Source organism: Cricetulus griseus (assembly GCF_003668045.3).
Source record: "Cricetulus griseus strain 17A/GY chromosome 1 unlocalized genomic scaffold, alternate assembly CriGri-PICRH-1.0 chr1_0, whole genome shotgun sequence".
NCBI classification, from domain to species: Eukaryota; Metazoa; Chordata; class Mammalia; order Rodentia; family Cricetidae; genus Cricetulus; species Cricetulus griseus.
Window position 1 is genome coordinate 259,258,671 of NW_023276806.1, and position 22,475 is coordinate 259,281,145.

A 22,475-nucleotide genomic window follows, 5' to 3' on the forward strand; every position below is an offset into this window, starting at 1 on the left:
ATGGCATGCATGTGCACACATATGCACACATGTACAAAGATAAATATAATAAAAATGCATTTTACAAGAAGCAGTAGGAACTCTGACCTAAGAAATCATGCTGCTACCTTTGTTTGTACTGTTTCCATCTGGAACCATCGACCCCTCCCTTAACGTAGACTCTGCCTGTGTGTGTTCACAAATGCTGTTGCTCCAGCTGGTCCTGTCCTATCTTGCAAGTTCTCATGCATCTTTGAAGGTTTGCAACCAGGTGCCGGAGAGTCAGTGGCTCAGCAGTTGAGAGTGTGTACTTGCCTTGCAGAATAATCTAGTCTGGTCTCCAGCACCCATGCCGGCAGCTGACAGCCACCTGCCTGTCATCCAGCTCCGGTGTAATCTGATGTCTCTCACCTTCCCTCCCCACCCCCATAATGGGCATACCCATAATTAAAAACCGCAAGAGTAAATACTGAAAGGGGAGTTGCGGTTAACTTCCACTTTGTAGTTAGGACTTCTGAACCTTTCTCACACCTTTGCCTCTGACAGGCTAAAGCCCTGCCTGCCTCTAGGGCAGTGGGTCTTGACCCCTTTGAGTGTCAAACGACTTTCGCAGGGGTCAGCTAAGACCATTGGAAAACACAGATACGTACATAACTGTAGTTTTGCTATAGTTATGAAGTAGCAACAAAAATAACTTTATGGTTGTGGTCACCACAGCATGAGGAACCGTATAAAAGGGTTGCAGCTTCAGGAAGGGTGAGGACTGCTCATCTAGAAGCAGACTCTCTTAGACTTGAATGCAGGCCCATGGGTGGCTTCTTTCACTTGATACCACCTTGAATCTATGCCTAGTACACTGTGGCTAGTCTTAGGAGAACTGACAAATGAAAGAATGGGTGTCCCTCTCCTCAAACGGGAGTCCCTCAGTACAGCCAGGCTAGGTGCAGTTCTTTCTTTCCACTCCCAGGGAGCTTAATCCCTTACAACTTCTGCTCCATGGTTCTCAGGGGCCACTCAGAGTACCAGGGATGGGAGACGGGGATGGAGATGGTCTAAACACATTGTATTCATGCATAAGATTACCAAAATATTAGCAATTTAAAAAAGATTACTGTGGGTGAATACATTTCCTATTTTCAACAGTCTTACAATTCTTCCACCATTTGCATGAGAACCAAAAGATTACAGGTAGACCACAGGCAGGCTTTCCAGCCGGCTTTAAAATTTGGGATATTTTGTTTTTTCTAACATCAAATGCCACTCGCCAGAAAAGACTTCTCTTATTGAATTGAATGGCATGATTCCCAAATATTAAGTTTAGAGAAAGGCCACAAGATACGGAGCCACCCATTATCTTAAAATAACTGTGTTATGCACATTGAAAGATGTAGCTTTCCTTTCCGGTGTGATTGCTCTGTTTGATCAAATTGAAAGTCAGGTTCCTATTATGGTGTTTATGCCTTATTTCCTTAGACTAAATGAAATTGTCCCATTATAGCAAATAGAAGCTTCATAATGGTTTGATTCGGGTTTAATTGGAAGGCTGTTTCTCAGAATACTTTACCATTCCAGTCACACGTTGGATATTGTGTTTTCCAGTAGAGACCATGAGCTAGGACCAAGTTGAAACCCTTAAAAAGACTTGCAGTCCCAGGTCCCTCTCTCTTCACTGTCCCCATGGAAACAAACCCCTAGAAGAAATGCCCCTTGCTCTGCGGTTCTGCTCTCAGCTCCTCCCAGGATGGGCAGGCAGTTTAGACACTGTCAAGCCACCCTTGGTGTCACGTCCTCTGTGTTTCTGAAGTGGACTTCACCAAGAGTCTTCTCTCTGTCTTTCTCAAGGATTCCTCACAGCAATGAGGCAAGAAGTGACCCGAGCTCACAAAGGCTGGGCACTGGACACGGTGACCATCCACAATGAAGTCCTGCGGCAGACCAAAGAGGAGATCACCGCACCCCCTGTGGTAGGTGCTGTGGGGAGCTGAGGGTGGGAATCCAAGTTCAGGACAAAATCATTGTTGCAGGCTGGGGATTCAGTGCCACGAACAGCCAGTCACCTAGTGGGCAAGGCCCTGGGTCAATTCCCTCTACCACAAAAGCAAACACAAAATTAAAAACTGACCTTGCCTTCGTCAGTGACGCCCATCTGCTTTTCAGGGAGGTTTTTCTCAGTTGTAACCAGACAACCTCAAGGCCAGTGCCTCCCCCATCTGCTGAGTGGGAGGTTAATGACAAGAGCTAGTGAGCCCAGAGACTTCCCGGGTGACCTTTCTTTATTAATACAAGTTATGTACACATTCACTTAGAAGGATTTCCATGTGTCTTCAGCTCCTGTTGCTGGGCTCACGGGGTCCCCTGGAGCAGCTGAGGGCCATGGACTCGCTGTATTGTCCCTCAGTGAGTGTGGGGACTCTGGGTGCAGAGCATCTGCCATGCTGTGGAGAGAGTAGGCCCTCTGAGCTGCTGTTTTTACACTGATGCTAGGGAACTTCTTTCATGATTTTGCTACTGTGTCTGAAAAATATGTGACAGTTCAACCTCTCTGCAGGAAGTCACAAGGCTGTAAACACCATCATGTAGGCTTGGTGGCGGATCTGACATGACAACTCAATAAATCTTAGTTCTTCGTTCTTCTTCTCTGATGGCCATTCTCCCATTACCAATGGGACAAGAGCAGATGATTTTTCTCAGCTCTGATCCAAGTTTTATGCCACTTTGTAGTGGGAGATCTTCTTTCCAGTTTTTGGAAGGTTCCTTATGCCTCTCCAAGCCCTCATCCCACATACCCCTACCCTGTCTATTTCTACCAGCCCCTCCTTAAGGGAATTTAGGGCATCTCTATTACATACTCCGAGGTTCCCGAATCTTCTGCCTATGGTTGCATCCCCACACATGTCACCTCAATGTGTGTGTTTGTCCTACTGCTTAGCTTCCTGGTACCCCAATCTATATTTGTTGCCTAAAATACAGCAGACTGGGTTGCTAAAGTCTTAGAATGTTTTCCCCTTACAGTTAAAGAGTCAGGAAACCACTGTAGCTCAGTTGGAAGAGCACTGGCTTAGCAGCATGGAGCCCTAGTTGGACCCCCAGCACCATGTAGGCTGGGTGTTGTGGTATACACTTGTAATCCCAATACTCAGGAGACAGAAGCAGGAGGGTCGGGAGTTTAAGGCCAGCCTGAACTACATGAGACCCCCTTTTCAAAACAAAACAAAATAAATCAGCTATTGGCAGTGTTGGTTTTTTCCAGAAGGAAGCTGTGAGAGACAAGCCTACTCCGTGACTCTCTCCTGGCTGCTGATGCCCACTGGCAGCCCTTGGCAAGATTGGTTGGTTTTTGGATGTCTCATTCCAGTGTCTACCAGCACTTTCAGAAGCCTTATTCCCTATGTGCCTCTCTACCCCTACCCCTGACTACCCCTACACACACACACATACACACACACACACACACACACACGCACGCACGCACGCACGCACGCACGCACGCACATGCACGCATGCACCATAATGGATCTAGGGCCTTTCTAGACCCAGAGTATTTATATCTAAACACATTATATCTACAAAGCCAAATGATGCATCTTAGGTACTGGGTTGATGTAAATTTGGGGTGATAGTATTCTACCTGCCACATCTTTGCACTGTGACTCTTAAGGTCCCTAAATTGCAAGGGTGATAGAAAAAGGACACAGTTGGCTGTAGGATAGTTCCTAGTGGTCACTTAGTTTGTGTAAATAATAGTCAACCACTAAGCTAATGGTGGGAACTCCTGCCTCCTGATTCTCTGTGACTGCGAAAGATCTCACTGTCAAACCACGTGCTTCAGTTTGTGGTTCAAAATATACGGTCCTCATGCAGTTAGCCCACATGAAAGAGTCCCAGAAACTCTTTGCAGCTAATCTCTCTGCCCTTTGCCATGATCCACATTTACTCCCCCGGCCCCATCGTCGTTAGAAACAGAAAAACGGTTACCGTCTTCTACATAAATATACTTTATGAGCTTCCATGATTCTCTCCGGCCCTTTCTTGTTTTAATGAATACATGTTCTGTGGCTCCCCGGTGCCTGCAAGATAGAGTTCAGACACTTCAGCTCAGCAGATTCGTCTTCCATGGTCAAGTGATAACTCATTTTATTACATTTGAACCCTTTGCCCAGAAGTAAAATATCTTCTCTGCCCATCCTGTCTGTCTTTATGGAGCTGCTTCAGCCTCCTCCTCCCCAGTTCCATAGGCTGCTCCATCCCTTCAGGGATCTCTTCAAGACTGTCCCCTCTGCAGTCTAAAGACGAAAGCCCACATGACCTTCGATCCAAAGTCACTGTTCTTATCCTCAGAATCCATCACCATGCAATTCCATTAACAAATTTCAAACTTTCACTGGTACTCAAGGGTCTCCGCTTCCTTGATTTAAAGGTGAGGCCCACAAAGGCAAGTCCATTTGTAGGAAAGAACGTGCTACATAAGGAGGATGGTTTAGTCATATACACTGTGGAGCAGCCAACTCCTTCGTTCTTGTGTCTGCTTTGCTGTACCACCCCAGGCCTCTGGGGGGGCGCTCTAATCTCATTTCATCTTGTGAAGGAGATGGGGTGGAGCCCAGGGTTGGCTTGGTCATCTTGGCCTAAAGTCCCATTGACAACAGCTCTAAGTTGCAGCAGCTCAAACTGGACTTACAGCTACCTGCAGAGGTGACCTGGCTCTCCTGTTACCCAGGTTGACCACCCCACATTCCAATAACTCATAGCAGGGTGTTTCCACCATGCTGCTAGACTTACAGTGTGCCCCAGGGGAAAACATGACCTAGTGATTCATGAAAGCGATTTCCCCAGTGGTGTTCTCTTATCTGCTAGTGCTCTAAGACTGGCTCGTGTTTTCTTTCTGAACTGACAGCCTTGCTGACATAATGGATGCCTAGCTTTCAGCACCTCTCCTTCTCTGCCACTTGATCTTTCAGGAAGGTGTGTATATTTATGGGCTGTATATGGACGGAGCATCCTGGGACAGGCGGAATGGGAAACTCACAGAATCCACCCCGAAGGTTCTCTTCATGCAGATTCCTGTCCTGCATATCTTTGCCATCAACTCCACGGCACCCAAGGACCCGAAACTGTACGTGTGTCCTATCTACAAGAAACCCAGGCGAACTGATCTCACCTTCATCACAATGGTGTACCTGCGCACGGTGCTGTCCCCGGATCACTGGATCCTGAGGGGAGTAGCCCTCTTGTGTGACATCAAGTAGGTTCATTTCTGCCTGCCTTGGGCACCGGAAAAGCCACATGGAAGCCCTGCCATTGACAGACTCAGACGTGTGTGTCTCCCCTCCCCAGTAGGTCCTTCATTACTCTCCCCCAATTAAACAGTTGACACTTCTCCCATTGCTTGTCTGTCTCTTCCTCTCACATCGCTATTCAAAGATCCGTTCCGAATTCCTGCTTCTGATTCCAAGAACTCACATCATGGCATAATGACTTTTTGAAAGATAAACCCATGTCTTTATGTTAGAATCCTTTTTAGAAGGCTTGCATTTGAAAAGTTGAAAACAGGGTGTTGATAGGATCCATCCGAAAAGGACCCTAGCAGATAGAACTTTTTCCGCCAATGAAAACCACTCCTGGGCTGGCAAGATGGCTCAGTGGGGAAAGGCACTTGCCACCAAACTTAACATCATGAGTTGAAAACTCTGGGATCCACAGGTAGAAGGAAAAAAAAAACTCTCTCAAGTTGTACTCTGATCAGCACATACATAAGCATTGTGGGGCAAGCACACACTCTTAGGAGTACATGCTTGTGCACACGTGCGTGCACACACACACACAAATAAATGTAATTAAAATATACAAATAAATATATCAAATACAATTTAAAAAAGAAAATCCCTCCCAATAAATAATCTTCCCATGTCTAGGTTTGTTGGAGTATTACCCTTTTGAGTTTGTGTGCGTGCGTGTGTGTGTGTGTGTGTGTGTGTGTGTGTGTGTGTGTGTGTGTGTGCATGTGCACGCACATGAGTGTGCACAAATGTGCTGTTGGGGGATGTAAGAAAACCACTGGGACAGTTGACCTTGTAATTTATTTTAATTTTATTTAATGTTATTTCCTCATCTTTCTGTGGTACTTTTGAGGCTCGGGGAACTCTGGCTCCCTGGCTCTCCCTCCCGAGCCCACTTGTGCGGGAAATAATAAAACACATGTCTAGGTAGCAAATGGAGAAAGCAAAACAAACTCCATCAAACAAAATTAGGTTACACGCTGAACATCTTAAAAAGCAGAGTCTTTAGACAGTGAAGCTATTTCTTACTCAGTAGTTAGTCTGAAACTCAGTATGAACCTTGATTTCCTGCTGAAGGAAATTGTCAATTTAACAAAACAGATGGGGTCCTCAACTGAAACGCTCGTGTAGCTCCAGGATAGTGAAGAAGTGTCTCTCCGCTGTCTTCTCATCTGGAATCTTCTTGCCTGCCCCTAGCTATTTGCACCGACTTCATTCTCTCTGTTCTGGAGGAGGAGTCATTCCCAATTGTCCCGTTCTTCTGTTATCCTGTTACCCTGATGGGAGATGGTGACGGCAAACCAAGGCATCCAGGGATGACCTCAGAGGAAACTCTGCTGTACCTCCTGTCTGGGGTAGCTCCTGGAAGTAGACCATAATGGTAACCTCTGATGTGTCCCAGAGGCCTATTCAGTGTCAAAGTCATAGAACTTAAAGGATAATTAAGTACCTGTCCTGTTTCGTTTCCATTGTGATAAAAAAAAAAAAAAACTGACCAAAAGCAATGTAGAGGAAGAAAGTTTTCATTTGGATTACACATTCCCAGGTCACAATCTGTCACTGAGGGAAGTCATGGCAGGAGCTTGAAGTACAAACCATGGAAGACCCTTTCTTGCTGGCTCAGTCTTTAGCATCTTCAAAGGTTCATGCTTACTTAGCCAGTTTTCTCACACAGCTCAGAGCCACCTGTCTAGGGGTGGCAGTGCCCTCAGTGGCTGGGCCCACCTGCATCCATCAAGACAGACCTCACAGAAATGTCCACAGACAAGCTGATGAAGACAGTTACTCTATGACATTATTATTATTTCAGGTGATTCTATATTGTGTCAAATTGACAGTTGATGCTAACTAGAACAGTAGCCAAGCCATCTGGTCTAAATTTCTGTACTTCCCATGACCAGGGCACACACTAGAGCAAAGGTGGCACTCCCTGGGTGAAGCTAGAACTTGGAAGCACTTGCCTTCCAGTCTGGGCGGGCCCAGGAAAGCAATGCAGTCTTGCTATAGCAAGCCAGTCAACGGATTCTGAAACAACACACATGTGAGGTGATCAAACAATTAAAGGTAAATGCACAATCTAAACCCCTGATGTCCAAGAGGGTACTTAGAGAACAGTAACAATTAGGCTTGATGTTGTCTGATGACTTGAATGTCTTGGAGAAAATGGGGCTGGGGGTATAAAAAGCTGTGACTCTAGCAAAGGTCACCGATAAGACTGGTTAATGGCACTGTTTTCTGGGAACTCTGCTGTGGCTGATTATTTTGCTCTGAGTCAACAGTGAGGAGAAAGAGAGATGGGCACTGAGGCCCAGCCAGTATGGGCACCTGGCCCTTGGGCAGTGCCTCCAAATGGTTTTGTTGACGGTTGGCACTTCTGAACTGCCTGGGTTCTGCTGAGAGCTGGCTGGGGACCCAGTTCCAGTGTCTTTCTCTAGCTTAGCAAATGGCTTTCCTTAGACATTTTGCACCATTGAACTTCCATAAACACATAACCATTTTCTCAGCAAAATTGTTGCTCTTTCACTAATTACATAATTTGCCACACTTGAGTGAGGGAGACCTGGTGAGCATAAAAGAGCAGGGGAGAGAGGAGGGGATGGTTAAGCCAACAGAAGCTGGGGCAGAGGCGGTGTTTTGTTTTTTTGTTTTGTTTTGTTTTGTTTTTTTTCTGTTTTCCCTCCTTGGAAACATTCCACGTTTTCTCATTTTGGTCTCAGCAAAACGAGCCATGAGATTTATATCTTCTTTGATTTAAAATGTTATTTTACTTTGGACTTTACATAAAAATAAGAAAAGCATACAGAGAGAGAGAGAGCACGCCTAAAAAAGAGATCTGTCTTGCGGGTGGCGATGTGTGAATAAGCCACACTTTGCTGTCAGAGATGAATGGGAGGACCTCGACTCAGCTGGGGATGCAGTGTGACTCAGGACCATCACTGAAGGTCATAGATGCGGCTGAGGATATTCAAGGTTGAGGGATGGTGGCAAAAGCAAGGTAACACAGAGTAACACAGGGGGTGGATCCCGAACTCTTCATAGATACCATCAAGGCTACAGATGGGTGGGTTCCAAGGGAGGGCCAGTGTGAGGGAGATATATTAGTCATCTCATTGCTGTGACCAAATGCCCGACAAGAAGCAGTTCTTATGTGAGAAAGGATTTGTTTCAGCTCACAGTTTGGGGGTGGGTACAGTTCATCATGGCGGTGGCTGCGGTGACTGCAACATGAAACTGCTGGTTCACATATAGGTAGATAAGGAAGCAGAGACCAGACAGGAAGCAGGGCCAGGCTATAGACCTCAAGGACCACCCCCAGCAACTCACTTCCTTGAGTGAGGCTCCACCTCCTGAAGGATCTCTCCAGCCTGCCAAAACACCAGCACCGGCTGAAGACCAAGTATCCAAACACAGGAGCCCGTGGATCGCACAACAGGAGAGAAAGGAAGACAGATAAGACATATCAGAGATGGAGGCCAGATAACCTTCGAGAAACTTCCATCATGAGAACTACACACTCCACATACCAAAGGTCTTGTGAACTAGCTAAAACTTCAGCTTTGTGGTCCAACCTATCCCGGGAACAGCTCCCCATTCTACAGCAAGTCTCTGCAAAGCACAGCCTGTTAACCATCTCAGTAAGTATGGGCAGAATGAAAGAAGCAGCAAACAGTGGATTTGCTCATTAACCCCTTGATTACAGGCAATGACGAGGAAGGAGGGGCCATCTGTGAGGGATAGGGCTGAGGCTAGAATCGCAGAGGGCAGTGTTGATCATGCTGGGTTGCTGATGGGCTGGGGGTGAGAGGCCATTGTTCTAGACTGGAACAAGAGAGCGGGCAATTGGAAAAGAAGAGAGACTCTTTGGAAAGATGCAGAGAGGGAGAAAATTTGGAAACTCCGAAACTGAGTTGAGGGGGTCCAACAGAGTCTGAAGAGGGCTGGAAGTGTGTATCAGTGGTGGAGTGCTTGCCTAGCAGTGCTCAGAGCATCACACACACACACACACACACACACACACACACACACACACACACACACACACACACACACACACGAACATACATACCATGCCTCTCTCTGTGTCTTTGTCTCTGTCTCTCTCTCCGTCTCCATTTGAGACTTGAAGATACAACTGTTAATAGACTGGAGAGTCTAGCTGAATGTTTGTCTCTTTTGTTCTTAAAATTTGGGAAAGAGATGGCTAGGAAAATGGCTCAGTCCATAAAGCACTCACCTCATAAGCATGAGGACCTAAGTATGAATACCCCAAGCCTTCATATAAAGCTGGCCACTGTGGTGTGTACTTAAGATCCCAGCAACTGTGATATGGGAGATGCAGAGACAAGCAGATCCTTCAAGATGGTCCCATGTATAAAGCTGGGCCCTGTGGTGTGTACTTGTGATCCCAGCAACCGTGAGATGGGAGACATAGAGACTAGCAGATCCCTCAAGACGATGTCTCAAAGGGAGGACCAATACCCGAGTTTGTTCTCTGACCTCCATATTTGTGGTGTGGCACACATGTGTCTGTACTCTCAGATGCAAACACACACACACACACACACACACACACACACAATGCATATACATTTATTGAGAGAAAAGAATACTTAAGCAAAAGATAAAAGAGTAAAAACTTAAAAGAAAAATGTACTGTACTAAGTGAAAAAAATTAGGAACTGTGGAGATCTTTCCACTTTCTATTTTATTTTATTTATATGCTATTTTGCTTGCATGTATGTCTATGGGCCACATGAATGCAGTGGCCAGGGAGGCCAGAAGAGGGCTTGGATCTCCGGGAACTGCAGTTAGAGAGGGTTGTGATTCCCCCTGTGGGTGCTGGGAATCAACTCTGGATCCTCTGCAAGAGCAGTCCATGCTCTTAACCTCTGAGCCAGACCCACGGTCCACTTTCAATTTTAAAAAGCCAAAAGCAACTCAGAGGTAAAGTAACTTAATGTCTTGAACCTAGGTAGCTAATAAAATCTCCAATGTTGAAACTTTTGGAAAAAATAATTAGCCTAATTAGAGAAACTTGAAAGATACAGCAGTTGAAAAGATGCCACCAGGTGACACTAGCCACTGTCAGCACATATGACTGACACACAGGACCAGCACAAATAGAGTGATCATGTGTCCTTGGGAGCCATCCAGGACTGTCCAGCCATAGATGGACATGGTGTTTCTAGATTTGATCAAAGTGTTCAGGCCATTAAAAACTCCAGAAACATACTTTCTGTTGCTCTCCTCCCTGTTTTAGTTCAGTTTCTCTAGAAGCCAGCTGGGTGAGATAGGCCTTTGGGGTTGGAAGGGGTCCTAGAAAAAGCTCTGGGGCACAGCTCTTGTGGTACGGTTGGAGGAGGAGACTGGGACCAAGCTGGGCTGCCAGGCAAACGATGTCCTTTCAGACTGTCCCACATGCCAGCAGGAAGCAGGCAGAGGGAGCCGGTAATAGGAATAAGTCCTGTAGTCAAGAAGGCAGCTTGGAACCTGAGTGGAATTAGCCAGCTCAGGCAGCTATCCCACCACCTCTCTCTCTCTCTCTCTCTCTCTCTCTCTCTCTCTCTCTCTCTCTCTCTCTCCTCTCTCTCTCCCCATCTACTTTGATTTTAAATCCAGTTATGAGGCTGTTTTGTCTTGCTTCCTCTTTTTACCTGAACAACTTAATAAAAAACAGCACTTGCTCTGGCCCAGACTGCAACCTGTGAGGGGATGTGTGAAGAGCTGTCCCTTCTTGAGGGAGGACCCAGTCTGAGCACTGAATGGGCAGGTTTGAAAAGATGCCTCTTCAACTCAAAAACAACTCAAATTTGAAAGCCTCCATTCTTAATTGCTACATTTTTTTCCCAGGGCCATAAATTCCCTAAGAATTTTTGAAGGATGGAGCTATATTTTTACCTTTGAAAAATTACTTTTGTACCTTGAGCACATGGGAAAAGTTAGTTGCCTCCATTGCAACCCGCATTGACTACAAAAAGGAACTGTAGCCTTTGAACACTCAAGTCTTGATTTTCATACAAGCCTCTGAGAGGAATATAAATACTTTGGGGGTGATACTCAAAACATGAAAATCATCTTTGTCTACCCCGAATCAATACTAATGCCTTATAGAAGCTTTTGGTGCAAAGATTACCTTAGCCCCTTCTATTAGCCCCAGGCTGAGCTGGAGATTGAGGGCCTCATAGGTATTGCTGTCCCTGCCTAAGGTTTACAAGATCACCTGTTTTGGGATTATGAGGTATGGGTTCGGGAGGGTGCCGGTGTTACAGGTGTTTCATTGTAAACAGTTTTAATTGGACAGGTGTCCTTGGGCAGCATGTACCTGCCTCTACTCTCTGCACACCAGTACGGTGCGGGCAGCTCCCTCACCTGCCATCCTCACTCAGGCTGGGACTGACCAATTAAATCACCTCCTCTCTATTTCCAGACAGAAATCTTCATTGACCCAGTCCAGACACTCCTGGCTTGCGGCTCCAGGTCCCTGACACCTTCATGGCTTCTTCAGGATGGTGTTTATGTGTGTGTTGGGGGCTCTCTTCCATTCCCCATGCTGAGCAATACGTGGGCGATTCTATCTCCAGGAAGGAACCCCAGCCTCCTCAGAAATTTGATTGGGGATTTCACTGTGCGTCTGGGGGATGAGGACGCTAAGCTGTCATTTCTGGCTTCTATGCATGCCTTCCTAATTATGCAAACCGCCTCTTCTCTATTGTCCCTCTTCCTTTGTGAGCCCTAAAGGACATCCGTGTCCTGTTATGATAACAGCCAAAGAGAGGTTGCCAGAAAAATAGAAGACAGTCTTGTCCCCCCTTCCTTTATTATCTCCCCTCTCTCTTTCTTTCTCTCCAGAGCCAGACCGGCTGCTTGGCATTTAGCTAGACTGTATCAAAAGCTTCGTCTTCAATGTGTCATCCCCTCTCCTGGGAAAATCAGTCACTTTTGGTTTTTTTCCACATTTACAGAAGTTTTTTTTCTAGAGAACTGGCTTGCGCTTTCTGCCTTCTCTGTTGTCATCAAAAGGTGGTCCCATCTGCCAGCAGGAGCTGTGACATTCTCTGGTGGCTCTTGAGATCGTCTTAGATCCCTCCTGTGCTCAGGGAACCCTTGGTATGGAGCAGGCAACCCGGGGATGATCAAGTACATTTTCTCTGTGACCCTGACTCTTGCCCCTCATGTCCACTGCTCTGCTCTGTCCCGAAGCTGGAGGAGGTAAAGACTGACCCCAAATCCTGGGCCTGCTCTCTTTTGTTAGCTCACATTGCTCACCCCTAGAGCGCTGACAGTAGAACCCCATAGGCCACCTGTGTCAGTCCCTAGTCATGATCCGCCTCTCTGCTCCACTCATCCCCAAGGAGAAGGGAAAGACACATGTGGGGAACCAACAGGGTGCTGCCAAACCTTCCATGGGTCAAGCTTGAATCACACCTTCAGCACCAGTGTTGTAAGGCGACCCCGCCAGCCTGCATGCCGCTTGTCCCCCTTGAAGCCTATGAGCCTATGTCCCCCTCTCTGTTAGCACATCACTCAAGCTGTCTTCCCGCCGGTCTTCTTGGAAACATCTGATTGACAGGTAACATGCAAGCATCCATACCATCCAGCTGTCTCTGAGTTGCTCAAGCCACTCTCTCCATTCTGATCATCCATCCAGTATGTAGATGTCTCCGGGTCAATTTATGTATTAATTTGTCACTTGCTGCATAATATTTAGTACTGAGATAAAAAACAAATAAGCCAATCCTACGAGGAATTGATTTTCCCTTCCACATCTGTTCACAGAGACATAAATCTAAAGTTTTGCTACTTTAAAAGCCTCCAATGCAAATATAATCTAAAATTGCTAGGCTTTGAAGTTGGCCTATTCTGTCAAAAGATGTTTATGGACCCGATCTCTGGAGCTTGGCCACTCATCTTCTGCCTGCAGGCCCCGAAGACATTGATCACCTCTCAAGGTCCACTCCAGTTTTCTGCAACCAAGCCCGAGGGTGTTGTGTGCCTTTTGTACCCTCTGCACTATGTGACAGCCCCTAGGAGAAAAACAGGAGTGACCAGGTCCTGGAACAAATCTCAGACACTTATAAGCAGAGAATACCAGCTCTGCCTACAAGACAGCATGTACGCCAGGATGTGGCCATTGTCCCAAAGACGAAGGGCTATAGTAACAGAGGGGATGGAACCCTGACTTTTCTTTAGGAAGACTGGGGGATATCTTTATATAAAGGAGAATTTAGGCTGAGCTGTCTTGGATGTGGGGGCATAACCAAAGGAAATGAGATCAGAGCATTCTTGGGGTGGGGCGGGGGTTAAAAGAAGCAAAGTTTAAACCTTCATGGGGTGGTGCTATAGCTCAGTGAAGAGGGCTTGCTTCCAGGTACAATCCCTAGCACTGCAAGAAATGAATGAACAAGTTAAAATCTTAAAACAAATACATCATGACAGAGTTCAGTTTGGCTGCAGCCCAGGACATTTGAGGGGCACAGCTGGAAAGAAAGGCTCTGAGTTTATGGCTGTGGCACCTTGAGGACACTGTGGGTGTGGCCATGATGGTTTCCTTCACGTCGGACAGCCTCCCAAACACTCTCACTTGCAGTATCTGCATAGCAACCCTGCAAGCAGGGGGCAGCTTTGAGAAAGGTGAGACCAGAAGGGAAGGGCGTGGACTGGGGAGATGGTCTAGAGAGTAGAAGTGTTTCCATGCAAGCACAAGGATGTGGGTTTGACCTTTAACATCCACAGCAAAAGCCAAGTAGGGTGGTGGCACACACTTATGACCCCCGCTGAAGAGGCAGGCACAGGAGGATCTCTGCAGCCTAACACCCAGTCAGCCTCCATGAATCATTGAGGTCCTGTTTCAAGAAGTAAGATGGGCCAGGCATTGGTGGCGCGCGCCTTTAATCCCAGCACTCAGGAGGCAGAGGCAGGCAGATCTCTGTGAGTTTGAGGCCAGCCTGGTCTCCAGAGCGAGTGGCAGGATAGGCTCCAAAGCTACACAGAGAAACCCTGTCTCGAAAAACCAAAAAATAAAAATAAAATAAAATAAAATAAAAAATAAGATGGATGGCTGGATGGCTCCTGAGGTTAAGACATCCAAGGTTGGGCCTGGTGAGATAGCTCATGTGCTGTTCTTACAGAGGGTCTGAGCTTGCTTCCCAGTACCCACATCAAGCAATCCACAGCTGCCTGTCTCTCTGGATCCAATGGCTCTGACATAGCTTTGATCTTTGACCTCCCCTGGCACTCCCACATAGGCATACAAAGACACTTGTTTAAAAAGGACATCCAAGGTTGACCTCTGACCTGCACACGTGCTCTACACACAAGTACCTGTGCACACACACACAGGATGGAGGACATGTGTGGTCTGCCTCCGGGTCAAAGAATAGCCAGATCATGGACATGAAGACTCAGTTCTTCCAACATAAGAAAATATTAACTCTCTGAGGTTTCATACAATATATTTGAATATATTCAAATCCCCGATTTCCACCCTCTCAGCCCCCATCCCTTCCCATCCAACTTTGAGAGTTCCTCTTTTATTTCTCTTCTTTTCCATCAAATCCAGCACACAGTCACCCAGCTAGTCTTGAGATCTTGGCCTACTCTCAGCGTGTTCTGCCTACCAGGAGGTGCACCATTTAAAAACAAAGCAAAAAAAAAAAAAAAAAAAAAAAAAAAACAAAAAACCCAAACCAAATCTGACTCTCCTTCTCCCAGCAACCATTAAATGGCTAATAACTATGGGTGGAATTACATGTTCATATCCCCACCTCCATGCTGGGGCTTCCAACATTTTAAGTAGGCCTCTGTCCCTAGATAACAGTGTGAGCAGGGAGACTGTAAGAGACCTCTTCCCTTAGTAATGGCAGTTTTGAGCATCTTTGGTTAGATGGGTTAGTTGGGTTTAACTCACTGATTTGCTTTGGGTAAGGCCCAGTGGATACTCAGGTATGAGTCAGAGTTTTCCTGATAGGGAGACAAGGTCAGTGCTATGGGTCATGGGTGTGTTATCAGATGAGGTCATAGCCAAAGGGGTAAGATGTGTAGCCATCATTAAGACTCCAGTGGTTAGGCCAATAAACCAGGTGCAATGGTGCACACCAATAATACCGGGAAAGAGAGAATCAGCAGGTAAAGGTACCTGCCACCAAACTTGATGACCTGAGTTCAATCTCCAGGACCAGGACCTATGTGGTTCATCTCACAAGATCTGGGGCCTGGAAATGACCCCAGTCAAGATCCAGCCACTCCAGTCTGGATGTCTCCCCTCCAGCACCTCTCCCTCAATACTGACACTGTCAGCTTTTCTCTCTTTTCCCATCAGGAAACTGCCCTGTTTGGAATTAATTCTCTGAGGAGCCACCCACCACCTTCCCCAAGAGCAGCAGGATGGGGAGGGGAGGGCACCTGAGCCATTAGACACTGGAGAGGTTCATCAGCTTTGTTTGCCATCCGGTTTGGCAAATGAGCCAGAAACCAAGGCATCATTGTGTGTGTGTGTGTGTGTGTGTGTGTGTGTGTGTGTGTGTGTGTGTGTGTGTGTGTGTGTGTGTGTGTGTGTGTGTGTGTGTGTGTGTGTGTGTGTGTGTGTGTGTGTGTGTGTGTGTGTGTGTGTGTGTGTGTGTGTGTTGGGGGGTGGGAGGTTGGTACTTTTAAAATAGGGAAGAAAGTGGCTCTGACAGTGGCTTTTGAGGAGAAGGAATGAGGTAGATGACCGGTCCACTGAGTTAGGTCAGATGGTCAGACCTGAGTTAGCAGGAGACCTAGAGCTACCGAAGTCACAGGCCAACATGAGCTATTGACGCATTGCCACAGCACAGGCCAGAGTGGCCCAGGAGAAGTGACCAGGGCCAGGAATGGAAACTCCTAAGCTGTGTCCCTGCCCAGAGCATAAGAGACAAGTTTGGATAGTGGTGGCACTTCACTCACGACAACCCTGAATCTACACTAAAAACCCGGGCCAAGGCCAGGGGTTCCAGCTGCTCAGAGAAGCTGGCCCAGAAACTCCAGGGAGCCACTGTCTTGTGTTCGTTTTCTTTTATCAAGGGAAGAAGAGTTGATCATCGAATGTCTTTCTTGCAGAAGCCGGGGAGGCAATTTAATCCAGCCTGTGTGTGGTTAGTAAAAGGCAAAGAGTCCAGGACTGGAGAGATGCTCAGTCCATGGGGGCTGGGGGCTGGGGTGCAGAGCTAAGCATGGTGGCATATGATTGTCATCCCAGTGCTGGGGAGGGAGTGGGACTCATTGTCCACCTAACCGCAGGCCAATGAGAGACCCTGTTTCAACAAACAAGGTGGACTGGAGAGATGGCTCAATCAATGGTCAAGAGCTTGCTGCTCTTACAGAGGACCTAAATTCAGTTCCCAGCACCCACATCTAGTGGCTCACAGCAGCCTGTCACTCCAGCTCCAGGGGATCTACTGCCCTGTTCTCAAATCCACAGGTTTTGAGAACACACACACACACACACACACACACACACACACTTATTAAAAGAATCGATCCATACATGGCAGCACATGCCTTTAATCCCAGCACTTGGGAGGCAGAGGCAGATGAGTCTCTGTGAATTTGAGGCCAGCTTGACATACACAAGCAATTTCTAGGCCAGCCAGGGCTACACAGAGAGACCCCCACCTCCAAAAACTAAGCAATGACAAAACAAAAGTGTGGCTCCAGAAGAATGACACCACTCAGGACTGTTTCCCGACTGCCACGAGTATGTACACACGTGTGCCTGTACCTACATGCCCACTCACCCTGGTGTGAACACAGGTGCAAGAGGCAGGTGACTCAGAAGGCTTCATGATGAGTCTCTGAAGGGACTCCAGCCAGCTTGAGCGTGGCAAGCATGGCTCTGACAGGCCTTGCCCTTCTCCCTCATACTCTATGCCTTAGTAAAACTAAGTAAACTAACCCCCACTTCCTCCCCCTGAGGCTGACTACCAAGGTCCAGCTATCAAGTATTGAAGTCCAGCATCAAAAGCCCCTAATTTAATTTGGTTACTTAATTAACATGCCCAATTAAAATGAAGCCCTCTTCCTAACATGGATTTCCTCTTGTATCTTCATAAACTGCCATTTTCCTGTGTGCCATGTCGGTCTCCTCTCAATCCAGAGGCAGCCCTTTGTCCCCCCAGGACAAATAGTTCCTCCCCCTTTCCCTTGTTCCTTTCCCCTTCTCCCTCATCCTCTGTCTCCTGTCTTTGTCTCTTATTCCCTGCCCTCTGTCCCTCTGGGACAGATAAATCTCCTTTGTTCTGAGAACTTGGTCTTGGGCATCCCGAGCCAATACTTTCCCTTTTGGTGTCTACTGATGCTGGGATTCCCACCTGCCCCAAGAGTGCCTCCTTCCTGAAGCTGGGGACTCTGGCAAATCTATATGATGACCTTTTTCAACCTTCTAGGAGCTTCCTGAAGCCCAGTCCTAGGTCCCCATGCCAAGCCAGAGCTCTTCTTTTGAGAGAATTCCCTCTCCACCCTGGTGTGAGGGGCGCCCTGAAGACGGCACACTCCAGGGTCTGTGCACAGGGCTTCTCAGTGGACCAGAGTTCATTCCAATTTTAGTATATGTACTGCCGAAGCGAGCACCAGATTGACACTGCTTTCATTTCTCATTTGGTCACGGTAGGTTTCTCAGCCCTGAGGAGGTCAAAAGTCTCTGAGGAGAAGGCTCCCTGTGACATAGTTCTTTCCTTTGGCTTCTGAATGTGTGAAGTGTGGTATGTTTTCTCTTTTCCCATACGAGCCTCAGTTCAGGGAAGAGGAAGTCCTGGGCTCTATCTACTATACCAGCCCTGCCTGAATCCTCTCTTTCCATAGGAAAAGGCAGGTGTGTGAAGAACACTGGAGACGAGCTACACAGGAAGGCCAGGTGGGTGGGAGGCACTCAGTCTCACTGATTTGGAGCCAGAATCCCCTCTCTGCTTATGTGATGCTGGGACAGAAGTGAGAGGAGCAGATGAGCCTGTGTGAGGAGCCCTCTCCACTCAATTGCGGCTGCTTTGAGGGGATCTCCAGAAGGGCCCCCTGCCCAGACTAACCGTGGTCCTGTATCTAAGGGCACGATCCAGGCTATCAAGCCTTCAAATCCCAGTGGATTGACATGATCCCAACCAGTGTGAATCTTGGGAGGCTCTGTTTGGTGAAGGCTTTCAGGGAGCTTTGGGACTCTGCCATCCTCTAGGGCCCTGGCACCCTTTGATGGTTGTGTTTATGCCACAAGCAGAAGAGGGCTGGAGGGTTGAGAGCCGCCCTATGGGCCAGGCCTGGAGGTGCCTACATCAGTTTCCTCCCCATTCCGTGGACCACGGGAAACACTGAGGGAAGAGAAAATAGTGTCTCAGTGTTTATGGATCTAATGGTCTCCCTTCAAGAAGATCTCTTCAGGTCCCGGCTCCAGTATCCTAGAGTGTGACCTGATTTGTAAATGGTCTTCCCAGACATAATCAAGTTCCAGTCAAATCCTCACGGTGGGCTGGAATCTAGCAGAGCTGGCTCCTCCTTCTCCATCCTCCTCTTTTCTCTTGAGATGGGGTCTCACACAGCCTAGGCTGCCGAGCTGAGGTTTGTTATATAGCTGAGGATGACTTTGAACTTCTGATCCTCCTGCCTCTACCTCCCAAGTGTTGGGGTTACTACAGACATGTGCCTGTGTGTTGGGTCTTCTTCTTCTTCTTCTTCTTCTTCTTCTTCTTCTTCTTCTTCTTCTTCTTCTTCTTCTTCTTCTTCTCCTCCTCCTCCTCCTCCTCCTCCTCCTCCTCCTCCTCCTCCTCTTCCTCCTCCTCCTCCTTCTTCTGCACTGGAGATGGAACTCAGGCCCTTGCACATGCCAGGCAAGTGCTCTACCACTGAGACGTGTCCACAGCTCAGCATTAAGGATATCTGGACACAGAGAGACCACACCTAGGAAAGACCACATGGCATGCAGAAAGCCTGCAAAGACACAGAAGGCCATCCACAACCAAGGGGCACTGGAAACTTCAAGAAACCCATGAGACCTGGAATAGACTCTTCCTTCCCAGTTCTCAGAAGGACCCATACATGGAAGAGTTGGACCTCAAGCTCCCAGCCTCTCATATTCTGAGGTGAAATGTCTGTTGTCAAGCCACACATTGTGGGCCTCCTTGTTAGGCTGCCCCAGGAAAATAAAGCACACCATGCTGTGTCCAGATCTGGGGAGAATCCTGCCACTTCTGCCAGACTTTCTTTTTGTCCAAAGGAAGATACAGGTCCCACTGAGGGCACTTTACCATCTCCCCAGGGGAGCTTTCTGACTCATCAACCAGGCCCCATTTGTCCCCTGGGCTTTCTCTCACCTTCTCTGCACTCTGATGAAAGCCCGAGGCATTTCTGGCTAGTGCATCCGTGTGGAAAAGGGACAGTAACTGTTCTGTTCTCCTCCCTCAGTCCAGAGTTACCTCAGACAAATCCCCAGTGCTTCCAGAACTCCAGTCCCCCTGTAAAGGGGTTGCTATCTCTCGCTGACTTCTCTCAACAGAGGAGTCCCTCCGCAAACAATGCTCTGACACTTTGAAAATACAGCTTGCCGCAGCCCCTCAAGAGAGCAATAATCACTGTAGCTCAAGAGGTGGTAAATCTTCCCTGCTGACTGCCCGGAGCTGGACAGGGCCCAGCACCTGGTAAGCTTGGCTGACTCAGTGAGTGGGGAGGGATGAATGTGGCCATGCCCTGGGACAGCAGGAGAAAGGGGTTCAAGCAAGGCAAGTCTCCTTGTCTGTTAGAACAGGGGGCCCTGGCAGCAGCCACCTGGCAGATGGAGCTATGTGCTAAGGCCCCTGGGCCTCAGCAGCCACACCCGCTGCCTGGCTTCACCCTGGCACAGCCTGGGGGCGTTGATAGCAGAGGGGATGGAGGGTGTGGGTTTAACTGCAGAATTAAGCTGCTGTACCAGGCGTTGGGCAGGGGCTGCTTGTGACTGTAAAACCTTCCTGCAGCATGATCAGTGTGGCTTGTGAGGTCCTGTGGGGTTGCAGGCTAGATGGGTTTGCAGCCAACGGTTCATGGGCTATCTCAAGACATGTTATGTTTCTCGCTTAACTGTGGCCTCATTTGTAAAACTGTAATAAAAAGTCATAGAAGCCAGTGTGGCTTTGAGCCGGGGACAGGATGGAGTGGTGCTGCCAAGGGCAGGGGCTATTCTTGAAGGAGGCAGAAGAGTGAAGCCCTTGCCTGCAGGGCTACCCTCTGTGACAGGATCTTGTGTCCAGGAGCTGCAGCAGGCAGGCTTTCCAGGCAGAAGGTGGATTTGGGACTCCGCAGTCTTTGTGTCCTCTAGGGGGCAGATCTTCAGGCTCCTGGTGACAAGCTGGATGGTAAGCCTGAAGCCAGAAAATGCTCAGTGAGTGCTGGCTTTCTTTGTCATGCCCTTACTTCACAGACAGTGGGCCTGAATTAGAGATTACAGATGCAGAGGAAGTGGCTGGTCTAGATTTGAACCCATGACTGTGTCAGCCTGTAAGCTGTGTACATAGGTTGGTTAGTCTGGATTTGAACCCATGACTGTCAGCCTGTAAGATCTGTATATATGTTGGCTGTTCTAGATTTGAACCCGCGACTGTCAGCTTCTAAGATCTGTAAGTATGCTTGTGTGCTGATGGCAGGCTCAAAGAGCTCCACCCTCATCTTGTCACTGGAGAGCAGACTGTGATCTTGGACTTGGGGGAAGTGAATGAGTTTCTTTGGGAAGTAGCTTGGGGTAAATGACACTCCTGTCTCCTCCACACCCCAAGCTTCTCTCTCCTCTCCTGTCTTTCTTCCTAGCCCTCCCATGAGTAGAAAGATCTGCCCCTACTCCTGCTGGGCTCTTTCTGAAGATGGTGGGGCTTTCCTGGGTAGGGACAAGGAGCTTGGGTGGCCTGCATCCCTGAAGGGCTGGCCAGCAACTTCACCTCAGGGACACTGGCTGGTCACTCTCATTCACATTTCTGAGGACAGTCTGAGAAGAGACTATCTTTATGGAAGGTGAGAAGCCTTCAAAGGCCTCTGGAGAAGCCTTGGGCATGAGGGTGAGGAGCAGGTTTTGCCACTCTGGGCTGTGGAAGGAGAAGCTCGCCCTGGGGAGGTGCTTACCAGTCCAGATGGTGGGGTGGGGGCTGCTAGGCATCGAGCTGCCTGGCACAGCAGCTTTGGGGGTTCATGGGTTACAGTTCTGCTCTCATGAACAGCTTACTTTCCATACCGGAGCCTTGTGCTTCTCACTATAAAGGGGGCGTGACAATACCAGGTCATGATGCTGTGTTAGAGCAGGGACCCCTAAAAGCACCCAATACGCAGTAGCTGCTTTCATTTATGGTTATTGTATGTCTGTCTGTCTGTCTGTTTCTCTCTGGCTCTGTATCTGTCTGTCTGTGTATCTGTCTCTGTCTGTCTGTCTGTGCGTGCGTGCGTGCGTGCGTGCGTGCGTGCGTGCGTGTGTGTGTGTGTGTGTGTGTAGAGACCAGAAGACTCGGTGCTGTTCCTCAGGAGGAATTTACCTTTTTATGATTTATTTTTAAATCATATGTGTGTATATGTGCATTTGAGTGTAGTTGTCAATGGAGACCAGAAGAAAGTATCATATACTCTGGTCCTGTAGTTTTAGGCAGTTGTATACCATCTGATATGGGTACCCATTCAAGAACTCAGGCCTCTGCAAAAGTATCGAGTGCTCTTAACCATAGAGCCATCTCTACAATCTTTAAAGAAAAAAAAAAGAATAGAAAATGAAGAAAAGCAAGAGGGGAAAAAAGGTCTCTTACTGGCCTGGAACTCCCTAAGTAGGCTGGGCTCTCTGGCCAGTGAGCCCCAGAAATCCATCTGCCTCCTCAGCACTGAGATGACAGGGTACACCACTGCTCTCGGCTTTTTCCATGGGTTCTGGGGATTGAACTCCGATCCTCATTATTGCAAGGCAAGTACTTTACCAATTGATCCATAGCCCTATCCCCTCATAATTCTTGCTAATTAGCAGACAGTATTTCATCTATTCAGATCCCTATCCTTAGAGAGTCATCCTTTCTCTTGCTCTAGGATGGCTTGCTAGTATTGTGGGGAAAGGATTGTGCATTCTCGGGGCATATTCTACTCTCTCTCCTAGCCCATTCATCTCTAATAAGGGTTTTAGAACCTTCTAACCTGCTATATGCCAGGCATCTATAGAATGCTTGGATCCCCACATGCCATTTGCAACACACACCTACTGAGCACTTACTGTGGGCCAGGGCC

The 22,475-nt window shown here is 47.9% G+C and overlaps 1 protein-coding gene across 1 annotated transcript in view; it reads left to right on the forward strand.

Annotated features, from left to right (window-relative positions):
• Positions 1-5,361, forward strand: part of Dnah8 (dynein axonemal heavy chain 8) — a 225,306-nt gene extending 219,945 nt beyond the window's left edge. Inside the window, exons 91-92 of the mRNA XM_035452046.1 lie at positions 1,822-1,943; positions 4,938-5,361. Of these exons, the coding sequence (XP_035307937.1) occupies positions 1,822-1,943; positions 4,938-5,225 (410 nt within the window). The 3' untranslated portion in view covers positions 5,226-5,361. The remainder of the gene's footprint in view (positions 1-1,821; positions 1,944-4,937) is intronic.
• The last annotated feature ends 17,114 nt before the right edge of the window (positions 5,362-22,475 follow it).